This window comes from Triplophysa dalaica, chromosome 19 (assembly GCF_015846415.1).
Source record: "Triplophysa dalaica isolate WHDGS20190420 chromosome 19, ASM1584641v1, whole genome shotgun sequence".
In the NCBI taxonomy this organism is placed as follows: Eukaryota; Metazoa; Chordata; class Actinopteri; order Cypriniformes; family Nemacheilidae; genus Triplophysa; species Triplophysa dalaica.
In genome coordinates, this window is record NC_079560.1 from 4,491,860 (window position 1) to 4,505,461 (window position 13,602).

Below are 13,602 nucleotides of genomic sequence, written 5' to 3' on the forward strand. Positions count from 1 at the left end.
ACTATAAAATAAGCAAACCTATATACAGAGGAACAGAGCAAAAAAGAGAAAAACATGTACAGTATATTCAGCAGTTCATGTATATACTTATATATATTTATAATAAAATTTCTCTTTCGTCTTGGTATGTCAACCGTACATTTCCAGATCGCCATGTAAACAGTTGCAGCTGAAACGTCACACAGATGGAGAGAGAAAGAGAGAGATAGACGGATGTTAAAACGACTCGTCCAAAGCTGACACTTAAATCCTACATGACGATGAGCTTCGCAAGCAGACGGAATGCATATCCTTGCAAAAAAGATCCTGGAATACCTGAATAATGACCATGTGTCGGAAAGATAGAAGGCAAAATGCAACATTCTCGGAATCAGTCTGAAACCAAGTCGATCCAGAACTAAATTCCCCATTGAAATGAGGTGAACTGACTACTGCTTTATCACTACCGTTCAGTCGAGTGAACCAACCAGCTTCGGAATTCGTATATATTTACAATAGTTGCAAAGCACAACCTAGCCTAATAAAAAGTCCTACCCGCTAGAAATGTATCCCAACCGGTCTAAACACGATCAGACCCCCCTATGAAGTAGCGCATGTAAACAACGCGATGTGATGCAGATTCGGACGATACTTGTGCAAAACGTATATAATGCCCACCTCATTGTAACCGTAAGCGGGCGTCGAGTGGGTGTTTCGATAGATGGCTGTGTCAAGCTGCACAGATTTTTTGATGTCAACACATATTTGAAGGCTTCGCTGTTAGCTGTAGGCTAGTCTTCAATTTGTGTTTTACGTTTTTTTTTTAGTAAGAAGTAAGAGTTTCTCCGTTGTTTTGACATCATTAAAATGAATGGCTGCTAGCAGTGCACGAACGCGACGGAGTTTAAAAACCGTAGGATGTGTTGAAAGCCCAGCGTTCAGGATACATATGTTTGTTTGTTCGTATATCACACACGTGTTTGCCAATGTACACCGTAGGGTGGGGGGCGGGTAGGTCCGTGACGTTTTCTGTCCTACTTCGCAATGCTCCTGATTCTCTTGAAACTCTCAAACGAGAGGCCTTTTTGCATTTGTAGGTATAGCATATGCACATATATACACAAAGTGTATAGGGGTTTCACCCCTTTGAGTGTGTATGTGTGTGTTTGTTTGTTGTCGCTGTATTTGTCGGATCGAGAGGAATGCCTTGCAGACTGCAGCTGCCGAGTCTTTGCAGTGGTAAAAGTCCAAAGCAGAGCAGGGGTTCGGACTCTATGTTAAATCTACAAAAAATTACAGCTCTACATATTGAATAGCCGGATTCTATATATACACACATAGAAAATATATGCATATAAATACATATACGGGTTTCGGGATTAATATCGTATGTATCCATATATATGCTATACAGGTGCATACATATGAATACATATTGCTTGAATGTCTGCTATACATATACAGATTGTATGTACGTTATATATAAACAGGATTGTTTATCTCAAACCTTTTTAAGATGGTCTCTTTACTACAAGGTCAGGACATTAAAATAGAAAAAGGTAAGGCTGCGTTATGGAACAACCCTTCCCATGCACCCTTTCTCTCACCACAGAGAAAAAACTAGAAGTGAAATAAAAATAAATATTCTTCATTTTGAGCAGTAATTGTAAACTAGCGAAGTGAACGACCCCGACGGGCCCTCAGAAATAGTTCTGCCAGTATTCAAAAGCATATCAGCAATCTATATGTATGCATTTATGCATATAGTCATATATGTTCTTTTTATACATATATCTTTTTTTAAATACAACTCTTAAACCGATTGGCACAGCAAGAGATGCAGTGGTCCGACTATGTTACAGGTACAAGTCTTTTTTTTCTCATTTGCGATAAAAAGGTTTGGTCATTTGGTCCCTACACAACTAAGGAATGACAGGTAAATTCTCCCAGCGGACTGAGGCTGCGGTTTGTGGCAGCCGTCACCCCTGGAAACGGACAGGCACTCCAAGAAAAAGCTGGCCATACCGAGTCGAAGCGACTTTGTGTCCTGAATTGTCACATCCTTCCAAAAATGTCAAGTCTTTCAAGTTTTTTTCTTTTTTTTTTTAATCCTTTTTTGTTGATTTCTAAAACAGTTCTTTAAAAAGTTTCCCCGAAGATGTCTTCAATATTACATGATTCCCCTCTAAAAGTTTATCGTAGTTTAAAAAGAGTTTTTCCTACTTAGATTCGGTGCCTTCTGAGGCCTTACATTGTTTTAATTTTTTTTAAATATATATTTATATATATTTGATGTTGGTCTTCAGTAGTTCGTCCTGTGGTCCTGCAAAATAAGGGCGTGGGGTTCAGAGAAGGGAGTACGGTATGGTCCAGTTACTCCGCAGCTCCCCTGAGTTTAGTTCTGAAGTCCAGAAGGTCCTTTAAGCCTGGTTGTGGGGATGTTGTGTCGTGCGGCTGTGTTCTCCTTATCTTCCGCTTCAGCAGTGTCCTATCCCCAGCCCTGATGATCCGAATCAGTTGTGTTTTCTTAGAATTCAATTACTTTTAGCATGTTATCAACATGTGTTCAAACCTGTAAGAAACACAAGACAAAAAGCAAAAATTAAACCTTGCTCTTAGAGAAAAGGGTTTAAAGGGCCCAAATTGTTTTTTTTAAATAATTTATTCATGACTTTCTTATGCTAAACACAAAAGAAGCTATTTTGAAGAATATTGGTGGTCACCAAACAACATTTGACTTCTACTATATAGACTGGAAACCATTCCGAAATAACTCCAAAATATATCTTGTGTAACTAAATGGAATCATATACAGATTATTAAACAACATATGATTTTTTTTTACTTTTGGGTGAACTATTCCTTTAAAGTGTTTCATCTTATTTTTCTGATTGCTGTTACATATCTTAACGCGCTTAAAACAGGATACATTTGGTGTTTGTTTTCAAAGAATTAATCACGAATTAAGTTTATTATTCCCCTAGATTGGCTATTTTTTATAGCTGTAAAAACAATCTAAGATTTAGTAAAAAAAGATGCAAAACAAGTTTCCACGTTTTTTTTTCCAGTTTTTTTGCACAAAGCGTGATGTATTCAGAATAGTGCTGGGGGTTGTGTTCTTCTGTGAAGGATTCGTGCTGTGTTGTCTATTGCGACTCTGCAGCTAACAGAGGCGTGGATGGCTCACTAGCTATGTAAGTAGGTAATAACTTGGCCCAGTAAAAGGCATCAGCAGGGTAAATTAATGACACAGCATTGATTTTCCATCTTCATTTAGATGAGGGCATCGGAGACAGGAAGAGATATGAGATACATGTTCACCATGGAAACGAATAATCTCCCCCCACCCGCCCCAGAGACGAAATCTCTCCAGAGCCGGAAGGTGCCTTATTTAATATCATATGCTATTATACTGCCGGATTAAAGTCAATATGAAATGGCCTAAGCAATTTAACTTCCATAACATGACAGGTTTTTGAGTGAAACAGGATATTCGATGAGAAAAAAAGTGGCTTTCTTTTATCCATCGGCGGTGTACTGTAAACACCAAAAATCACCTCAACACCCATTTTTTGTAAAAGCTGAAGGTGAAGTTTGTGTCTGAGATCACACTGATGTATGCCAAAGCTTCTTTCTCAAATCTATCATTATTTATTACTCCCATAACATTACATTCACATTACCCTGCAATAAATTACCGAATTCACACAGAAAGGCTGCAGCCCGAAGGCCTACATAACATCAACCCGAAAAGTTGTTTCACAGACAGAGCACATTATTACATTTTGATGAAAGATTACAGAGAAAAACAAGTTTATTGGAAAAACATGCACTGATAAACCATGTACAATACATGTAATACAAGAACGCATATTAAGAATGAAAACAGGATGATTTGATTTTCATGTTGACTAAACAGCACGTACCTGTTGTTCCCTGTGCGCAGCGGCGGCCTTCACCCCCCGGGTCAGGGATGGCTGGGGCAAGGGGGTGGGGCTAATATGGGCGGTTGGCATCCTTTGGCCTCTTCAGCTGCACTTTGAGTCTCTTCATGCCGATCTGAAAGCCGTTCATGGACTGGATGGCCGCCTGGGCGCTGCCCGGGTTATCGAAGCTCACAAATCCTGGGAATGAAGGGAGGAGAAGATAAGCACCAGATGGATGAGAGAGGAAACCACAGGAAATGCGATGGACAGATGGATGGATAGGATGGAGGGGATGAAGGCAGAAATGTGAGAAATAGGTCACAGAAAGGTTTTAATGAGAAAGGGTGACAAGTGAATGGACAGAAGAGCATTGTTACGTTTACTCAAATTATCATGTCACAGATTCAGCAGATACATGTTTAACATCCAACATGTATGCACAAAGTCAATCCATACAATACAACAGCATACGTGTGATACACGATCATCAAGAATCAGAAGCACAGAGAACATGCAGACCTAAATACACAATATCCAGTCACTTCGCGGCTTAGAGAGAGGCCAAACGTCCCTTTAAGACAACATGCAACATCAAAACGTCGCAACGAATTGGCTTGGTAACGTTTGACTACCGGCTTTAATCTAACAGAAAACCCTAGAATAATACTTGTAAGGCTAAGATTAAATCCAAACAGGAGCCAATTCACTGAGGGAACACTGTGTGGAGTAGTAAACTAACTCAACTAGCGACACTGCTAACGTTAGTTAATATAGATTATCAGTTTGCCATTGCTTTTCTAATCCTACAGTTAAAATGGCTAATTTACATATTACAGAAACTAATGAAATTCATGGTATTATTGCACGTATTTCCAACCTGATCTCACCGTAATTTGTTACTATTTGACGAGCTGGCTAATTCGTATAAATCTGTACATTGTGAATCGTACAAAATGTAGGATTACTAGAAAATCTGAAGCCACACACCATAACTGGCCAACAAACCAAACGTTAATGGCCCCAAATGAATCTCATACGAATGAGAAAAAAATAGTAAAATAGTTACGTTTTTGCCGTGAGATTGTGTCACATTTTTATGTTTCCTATATTTTTTGCTATTTTTTACTTTTTGTCTCTAATGTCTTTTCTAAAATGTCTTTTCCAAAAAGAATAATGCAAAACTGTCCGAGATATAAATAGTTAAACTAAAAAGCTTTAAAAAAAATAAACAATTATTTGCCTTGTAAGCAATTTACTGCATAGCTTGTATGTATAGCTTTCCTGGATCTGTGGTAAAAGGATTGCGTTAACAACGCAGGTTGTGGGTTCAATCCCAGGGGATTGCACATACCTATGTGTAAATGTATAGGATAATGGCTTTGGATAAAAGCGTTTGTCAAATGCAAAAATGTATGAAGTTGCTGTATTTAATTACAAGAACGTCTGCTTTCATACAATATTAACTTAACTGGCATTAAACCAAACGTGTAAATGTACTATAAGATTATAAAAAGTTAACAGCTTTCATAGTTTCTTAGTCTTGTCAGCAATTTGTAAACGATTAGTTGGCTATATGGTGTCTTAGAAATGTAATGACAGGCTTGTACCGCATATTATTCTGTTCTATCTCTTTTTTCCTTTTAAAGATACGACTTGCTTTTACATTATCAATATCAATAAACGTATTTCGGCGTACAATGGAAGAACTTCTGCTGACTAGACAGCAAATTTCTGCCAGTTAGCACACGAACACCTCAACACTAATTTTTTCTCCCGTTTTCTCATTCTCTTCGTCTTGAGGTGGTGCGATATTTTCAGCCGGCTCAGCATTTCACATCATCACGTCTAATTCTTCGGAGCTCCCCCTGCTAACAGCGGAGGTTTATTTTCTAAGTTCAACCGCTGTTTGTTCATGCATGCGATGCCTCTGATAAGTCAAGGAGCCACTGAAGCTTAAAATAGCACTAATTATAATACACAGGTTTACGTTCATTGCAAACGGGATATACAAACACGCGTCCGCAGTATCCCCTACAGCCTAATGTCCTCCAATGATGACACTGCAAAAAAATCTTTTTTTTATAGGAACACTAGCTTAACCTCTCTCAAACAAAGTAAATGAACTTAAAAACAACATTGTTTTGGTTTTAGATTATTAAATATATTTTTATAGAAAGATTTAGCAAACATGTTTTTCCATGGGGACTGAGGCTGTCAGTCACTTACATTATGCTTAACATCTAATTTTGTGTTCCACGAAAGAAATTGAAAAAAAAATTGAAACGGGATGAGTAATTAATACGAATAAACTATATATAATTTTGCCTTTAATATATAATACATAAATAAATTAAAATACTGAAATACATTTAGTTATCTTTAGATATTTGATCAGCGATGCCAAAGGGGGAAAAAAATTCAAATACAAAGATATATTTTGCAATGTGAGGACATAAATATGCTAAACTTTGTGGTTTTTGTCTTATTGGGAAAGCTTCGCTGTGGTAGAGAAATGAGGTAAAAATGTTAATAGTGTGAGTAGGAATGAAAGTAATCTTCACAGGTGTCTTATCATTTTTACCCACCAAAGCATTTACTTTGGTTTGTCGCCCGATCCACAAACACTTTGGAGGAGATGACATTACCGAAAGGCAGGAACATCTGCATCAGCTCGCCGTCCCCAAACTCCTGAGGCAGGTGATAAATAAACAGGTTACAGCCCTCCGGCCCTGGAGACAGAGAGACAAGGAGACAAAGACCGAGAGGACAAAAGACAGAAAGACAGAAAAATAGAGAACAGAAAGATTATTATTAACCGTTTCATTATTTGCACAAATATCAGAAATAAAACGACTAGAACTTCTAAGGTTGTTATCCAGACCTGTGCTTTATAAATGGAGAATTGCATATTTAACAAAACACGCACATAGAGTCTTTTCATCAGGACAGCAGTCGTATGGCTTCTGATGAAGATCAACTAGTTAATAAATCCTAAAACGTTTCTATGACTGCGAGTAATGGATCTTTCACCATAGCAACCACTGGAGGGAGATGATGCCACAATCTTATACAACCTCAGCCGAGGAACGTTGCAGTTTAATATCAATGTATGTCTACAGATGTCTGTATCATACTATGGATTACCACTCATTTTGATTAAAAAAATACCTGATGGTAATATACTTACTGTGCGCTTACATAAAAGCCAAGATGACTACTGGGTGTAAAAGCAGAGATGTTGCACTTGCTTACAGAAATTCTTGTTTTTCATCGAAAAACTTGTTTGTCATCGAATAACAACATACCACCAGCAAGCAGTCCACAGACAGTCTAAAACAACCCAGTCCTCCAATAACGTATACAGTACATCATAGAGAAAACATGACAGCTTCAGTGTAACTCTATCTATACACAAATCTTCTTTTAATAGAAAACTTGATGCAGAATCGACTCTATTATTCTGAACGTGTCTTACATGTCTGGTTCTGTCACACTCACCTTCTCTCTGTTGCTGGGGAATGATAGGAGGTGGCTGGGGAAAAGCCTGGCTGATCTGTCCGTATGCAGCGGGGAAGGCTGCTGAGACACACACACACACGCCAACGTGTCAGATAACGCGCATAAACCCAGGGCCGTTTTCATTAACTTAACACGCTTAATGTTTATTTATGTGTACACGGCACGTTCAGATGCAGAGAAACCACGAGTGGCCGACCGGCGGAGTGACAGACCTGCATACTGTTGGACTCCTGCATAGGCCTGCTGAAGGGGATCGGCTGCGGTGGGACTCTGAGCTGCAGAGAGAGAGAGAGATAATAGACGAGAGCGTTAGAGACACAGTGGGGGTCATGGAGTGCGTTTCGAGTGTGTTCGGCAGCTTACCTCACAATCCCTCCCTATCATCATCCCTCCACACAGTTCACCCTAAACAATTAAGGCATGGAGCTCTATAGCAGGGCCTTGCCAAGCTTTTCCCCCAGAGTTGGAAAAGCAGCCAGAGAGCGCGTGGAGAACAATATAGACCCACACCTCTCCACAACACATCAATCAGCTGAGAGCTTTTACTGTAATAAAGGCAATTCTGCCCCGGCCCGACACAATCCTATATTTACTTTTCTTCTAAACACCAATACACAGATGAACGACTCAGTCACTTAATAGTACACACTATGAGGGTAAAGATTTCAGCATCCCGTCTTTGGATTGTTTGGGGCTTATTTGATGGATGGGTAATGTCACACCGAAAGCAGTTAAAGTAAAAGTTTGCCCAAGAATACGATATCGGTCATCGTTTACTAGGCCTTATGTCGTTCCGAACCCACAAAATAGTGAAATATGACACACTTTCTTTATTATATAACTCTATAAACAAAGTGCTCAATATAACTGTCCAAAACCAAACTAAAAGTCCACCAACTATAGCCGTCCCTGTCAAAGATCATAGCCATCAACTTTTCAAGGCAAAATGTCAAGTTTCTTTATGAAAGTTTGCCCTGCGTCTTTATGATCACCCAGAAATTCCTCGAGTATTGTTACTAGAGTGCCTTTAAAATATTCAGCGTGTATTACTTCGGGATGGATGGAGACTTTGACCGTGAGGTCAACAAATGGGTTTAATGTCCTTGGTGGTGTCTGCACAACATACATAATTTAAATGAGCTTCTACTTTGTTCCGAAATAAACTACATTATGCTGATGTAGTTGTAAGATGGTGTATCATTTATGCAGATTGTCAAAAGTCTGGCCTGACTTAAATGTAGAACATTAAACAGCCTTAAATAGATTTAATAGTGAAAACAAGACGTCAAAAAGTTTGACAACCCCTGGTCACTCAATGCTTTCATTATATAAATGAGCAACTCCTTTTCGCTTCAATGGGAGCAAGAAAAGCTTACGGGTTTGAAGTCGTGTGTGTTAGTAAATAAAAAAGTGATAAGATAAGGTATAAGTAAATCATTTTATGTGACACTGGATCACAAAACCAGTCATAAGGCTTAACATTTTGAAATTTAGATGTATACATTATCTGAAAGCTCAATAAATAAGCTATCCGCTGATGTATGGTTTGTTAGGAGCAGGCAGAATCGAGCGAAGTTTGTAGGCGTTTTCGGCCATTTGTAGTTTTCGGCTATTTTGTTTATGATTTTGCTGTTTATATATACGGTAGGGAATTTACTAAATGTCTTCATGGAACATAAATATTATATCATTGGTATCCTTATGATTTTTGCTATAAAAGAAACATTTTCGCCTGGTAATGGAAATGTGTATATCAAATGATTAAAATGCATGCACAAAACACAATAGCCACAACACAACAACAGCAAAAATTCACTCAAATTGACAACAAAACTGACTATACAAACATAAATAAACATCCCACATTTCTTTTACCTCTTTCTGTACTGTATTAGTTTCCATTGTGCACTCATAAACACACATTCACACCAACACAGACGGTAGTACAACACTGCACGACACTAACAACGGGTCTCGGTTGAAATTTGAGGGAGGTCGATACCTTCTGAGAGCGACGACAGGAAGCAGCTTCCCTGCACCCCAAAACAACTCCGCTGCGCCACGCCCAGGCCGCCCTTCTCCGAATCTTCCCTAAAGACCACCTCCTGTAAAACTGAGATACAGCCGAGAGACAAGCGTTTGATTTTCTCTGTGACACTGGACATAAAAACAACTCCACAACACACACAGTCTCGGAGCGTGACAGCTAGCTGCCGACCGGCTGAAAGCAACTCCAAACAAAGTCCTTAAAGAAGGCTGTGTTGGAGGACACATACTATGACACATCCACAATTTCTGAGCAGCCCATGAACAGCACACAAGATAAATGGCGGTAATTTACAAACATCAACCTCAGTTATACTGCAAAAATTTTGCAGATCATTAGTCAAAACTATGACTCGCTAAAATCATCAACATTTACACAAGACACACACAATAAACATGCATTGTTTTTAATTCTATACATTTTGCATATTCAAAATCTGGTATATATTGATGGATGAAAATAAGGGTTAATGGAAACTAAATGTATAAATGCGTCTTTGATAGGGTAATACCTGGGTAAGGATGGATTCCATTGGTAAACATGGCCTCTGCTGGGGGATGACCATTTGCCTGAGGAGGTGGCAGTCCTGTGAAACCGTTGACACTGATTGGAGATGGAATGCTGGTCACCGTGGGAGCTGTGATGCCAGGGGGCGTGCTACCACCTGGGGGGCGGAGCCAGAGAAAAAGAGAGGATGCTACTGAGTAGTCTGTTGAAAAACTGCACATCTATTTTCAAGTTTAGTCAACAAAGAATGTTCCTTGTAATATGCCCAAGGTTTTTATCAAACAAGAAAAAGTGAGCTGACCGCAAAGCAGAGTACTAAAATTATGAAAACATTTTTGTTAATTAAAGTCAAAATATGTAAATGTAATGGAAGAACATAAACTAAACAAAAATTTGATAAACTGTTACTACTGTAGCAGTAAACCAAAATAATCTATTCAAAATATTATACCAATATTATAACTAAAACTAAAACAGAAATAAAATAAATAATAAATGAAATATAAATATAAATATAAATAAGCACATAACAAAATATGCTAACAAATAGAAATTAACCTAAAAACAAAAGATTCAATTTATTTTAAATAAAAAACATATTAAAGCAATTTCAAAATATTAATAAAACAACAATTTAAAGAATTATGAAAAAATGTGGTCAAAATATTTCCTAATATTTAAATTAATTTATATTTTATAATATATATATATAACCAGTAGGTCACAGCTCTGACATTTAGCTGAGGCACTAATATTATTAACTGAAACCAAATGAATACTAAACTAATACTAAAACTGAAATAAAATAAACCTATAAATAAATAATAAATAAAATATTGATAAATAATAGCAAATAACAACGTTGCTTAAAATTTAAATGAACATAAAAACTAAGAATGTATAGTTCATTTTAAATATAAAAACATATGAAAGCAATTTCAAAACATTAATTCAACTACAATAAAATAATTTTTATGAAAAATAGGTTTGGTCAAAATATAATTAAATTATAATTAAATAAATAAAGTTAAAATATATTTTAAATAGTTACATTATAACCAGTTGGTCACAGCTCGGATTAAAGATGTTCTTCTTATTTTGTTCTCATATATTAAATGAGACACTGTGCCATGTGTAAGTACATTTGTGTGTGTTTATGATCTCACCTGATGTTGGGGTCATGGGAGCCCCTGGGAGGCCGTTGATGGTGGCCATGTGTTGCATCTGTGCGGCAGCAAAAGCAGCCATGGGGCTTAGATATCCTCCCTGACCTACTGATGCCATCAATGCGGCCTGCTGCTGGACCTGAGGGAAAACACCCAGCCAAACACACACACACTACTGTAAATAAAAATAAGAACATGCTACGATAACACAGTTCAAAGAGCATTGTGTATCACCAAGATTTAAGAGTCAACACATTTTTTTTTCATTGAATAACACAGAGACGCTGCAGTTTTAGGAGGAAATAGTGTATAATAAGAGAATCAAAGAGGAATAGAAAGCGAGAGAGAAAGAGAGAGAGCAAGCACTTGCCTGTGCATAGGCACCGTACGCTCCAAACTGCAGGGCCATCGGATTGAAGATGCCCATCTGACCTGCCATCTGCTGCATACGTCGAATAGTCCGTTCCTTATCTGTGTCTGCAAACTTCACCACCAGGCTAGAGGAAGCGCCCTAAAACACACAGACAGAGACAGAATGAGGATCCTCTTCAATGTGCTAATGATACAAAAGTGCACGATCAGACACATTGGCACTCACAGGCATGGTTTGGCTGCCGTGTAAAGCACTAATAGCGGCCTGAGCTTCTGCATGAGTGGAATATTTCACAAACGCACAACCTATAGGGAAAAAAACACAATTAGAAACACTTTAATATTAGCAGGGCATTGGAATGACATGATATTCAATATTGCTGTATAAACAGATCAAGGATGACCTCTTGAGAGAGAGTCTTGAATATACACTGCATGCATCTATTCAGATCGTTATTCAAAATACATTATCAAGTTGCATGTTTGTTAATGACTTGGGCGAATGAAGAGATGAACGGGACCTTTGCTGTTTCCATCAGGACCTCTGAGGATGGTGCACTCCTCGATGCAGCCAAACGATTCGAAAAGACGCCGCACGTCGTCCTCGCACTGCTGCTTGTTCAGCATGCCTACAAACAGCTTTCTGTCTTCTGAAACAAACATAGTGAAGTCTTGACATACCACATAGAAAGAAAAAGCTGTTTTATATCCAACAACTTAAATTAATCTCTCAACAGGATTTTCAAGAATGTTGTTCTATTTTATTGTGCTCTTTGTATCGTTCTTCTTTTTTATACTTCTAGCTTTTCTTACCAAATGTGTAAATCCCTCTTGCATTGAAAAATCACCATTACTGCAACAGCATAGACAAAATGTAAAGTCCCAAAGTAAATACACTGAATCCCATCTCAAACTGAAGCAGAGGATCTCTGAACACATTCACACAATCAATCCCACAATGCATGTTTGTTTTATCCAATATACAGATTTCTGCCTCTAAATCGAGCAAACAGCCGAACACATAGTCTGTGCAACTGTATAATGAAATGGGTTCACGAGCGAGAAATCTGTGGAGAACCTTTCTCCTAGTCGATCCCGCCACCCCAGGAGGCCTTGTTTATTGTTTGTGCTTTTATTTATCAGATTATGTAGACATTATTGAATTACCCATCAGCGTGAGGGAAACAAAAGGTGTATTGTTTCAGGGTTTTATTAGCTTGTAATTGCGCTGTCAATGCTGCGTGTTTTAAACTGGAGACAAGGAAAAAACAAGACGCATATTTATAGGATGTTCAGGGAATGGGTGCCAGTACATAAATATTCACGCACACATTTATTTAGCTTAATTAAATCTAAATGAGGACGTACACTTCTGTTTTAATATATAGCTCATTATAGACGGTTTCAAAGCAACAGCATAAAGAAACGTTAGCTTTTGTGGCCCAAACTTCACTTCGGGTACACATCCGCAAAGAAAAGAGTCCCTGTAGATTATTTCGGATAACAGCTAAAGAAATAAGTCAATAATATTAGCGAGAAAGTTAAAAGTATGTCAAGCCAGTGTTATTTTGGGTAACCGGTAAAAGAATGTTACTTGGCTGAACGTACAAACAACTAATTGTTTATTTAATACAATTATTATACAATAAAAAAAATATATAAATTAAGATTAATATGAATTGATTAAAATATAATAAGTTATATTATTAACCACTTGCCAGACTAACAAACACAGAGCGGAGGTTAACTTCAGGCCAGGTGCGTGCGTCTGAGGAAATGTCTATGAATAATACTGACTAAAGAAAATGTTTTGCATTTTGAGAACAAAAAAGAAACCAAACAAAAATCTAATCTTAATTTAACACACAATACCACCAAAATATTTATGAAGGAATTACTTTAGTCTCCTAAACGGAAACCTGGTATTACCATATCATTTGGTTATAATATAGTATTACAATTGTTTACTTACAGAGGTGTGCCATGTAAACAAGTACCATAGTCTGATACCCTTACTGTATTTACTGTATCTAATTTACGAGTTTTCGGTACTTAGGAAACAACATAATGATATCGCTCACAATAA

At 37.7% G+C, this 13,602-nt stretch overlaps 1 protein-coding gene across 15 annotated transcripts in view; it reads right to left on the bottom strand.

The window, feature by feature from the left end:
- Window positions 1-74: 74 nt before the first annotated feature.
- The window catches only part of celf4 (CUGBP, Elav-like family member 4), a 99,180-nt gene continuing 85,652 nt past the window's right edge, over window positions 75-13,602 (bottom strand). For 7 of the 15 annotated variants that reach the window (XM_056730961.1, XM_056730960.1, XM_056730959.1 and 4 more), the window contains 11 exons: window positions 12,038-12,166; window positions 11,743-11,822; window positions 11,515-11,655; window positions 11,145-11,283; window positions 9,983-10,135; window positions 9,427-9,537; window positions 7,637-7,699; window positions 7,404-7,484; window positions 6,491-6,634; window positions 3,906-4,103; window positions 75-2,551 (listed from right to left, as the gene is read on the bottom strand). In XM_056730961.1, the coding sequence (XP_056586939.1) occupies window positions 3,976-4,103; window positions 6,491-6,634; window positions 7,404-7,484; window positions 7,637-7,699; window positions 9,427-9,537; window positions 9,983-10,135; window positions 11,145-11,283; window positions 11,515-11,655; window positions 11,743-11,822; window positions 12,038-12,166 (1,169 nt within the window). In that variant the 3' untranslated portion in view covers window positions 75-2,551; window positions 3,906-3,975. The remainder of the gene's footprint in view (window positions 2,552-3,905; window positions 4,104-6,490; window positions 6,635-7,403; window positions 7,485-7,636; window positions 7,700-9,426; window positions 9,538-9,982; window positions 10,136-11,144; window positions 11,284-11,514; window positions 11,656-11,742; window positions 11,823-12,037; window positions 12,167-13,602) is intronic. The other 8 variants (XM_056730952.1, XM_056730951.1, XM_056730950.1 and 5 more) reach the window with 8 other exon arrangements.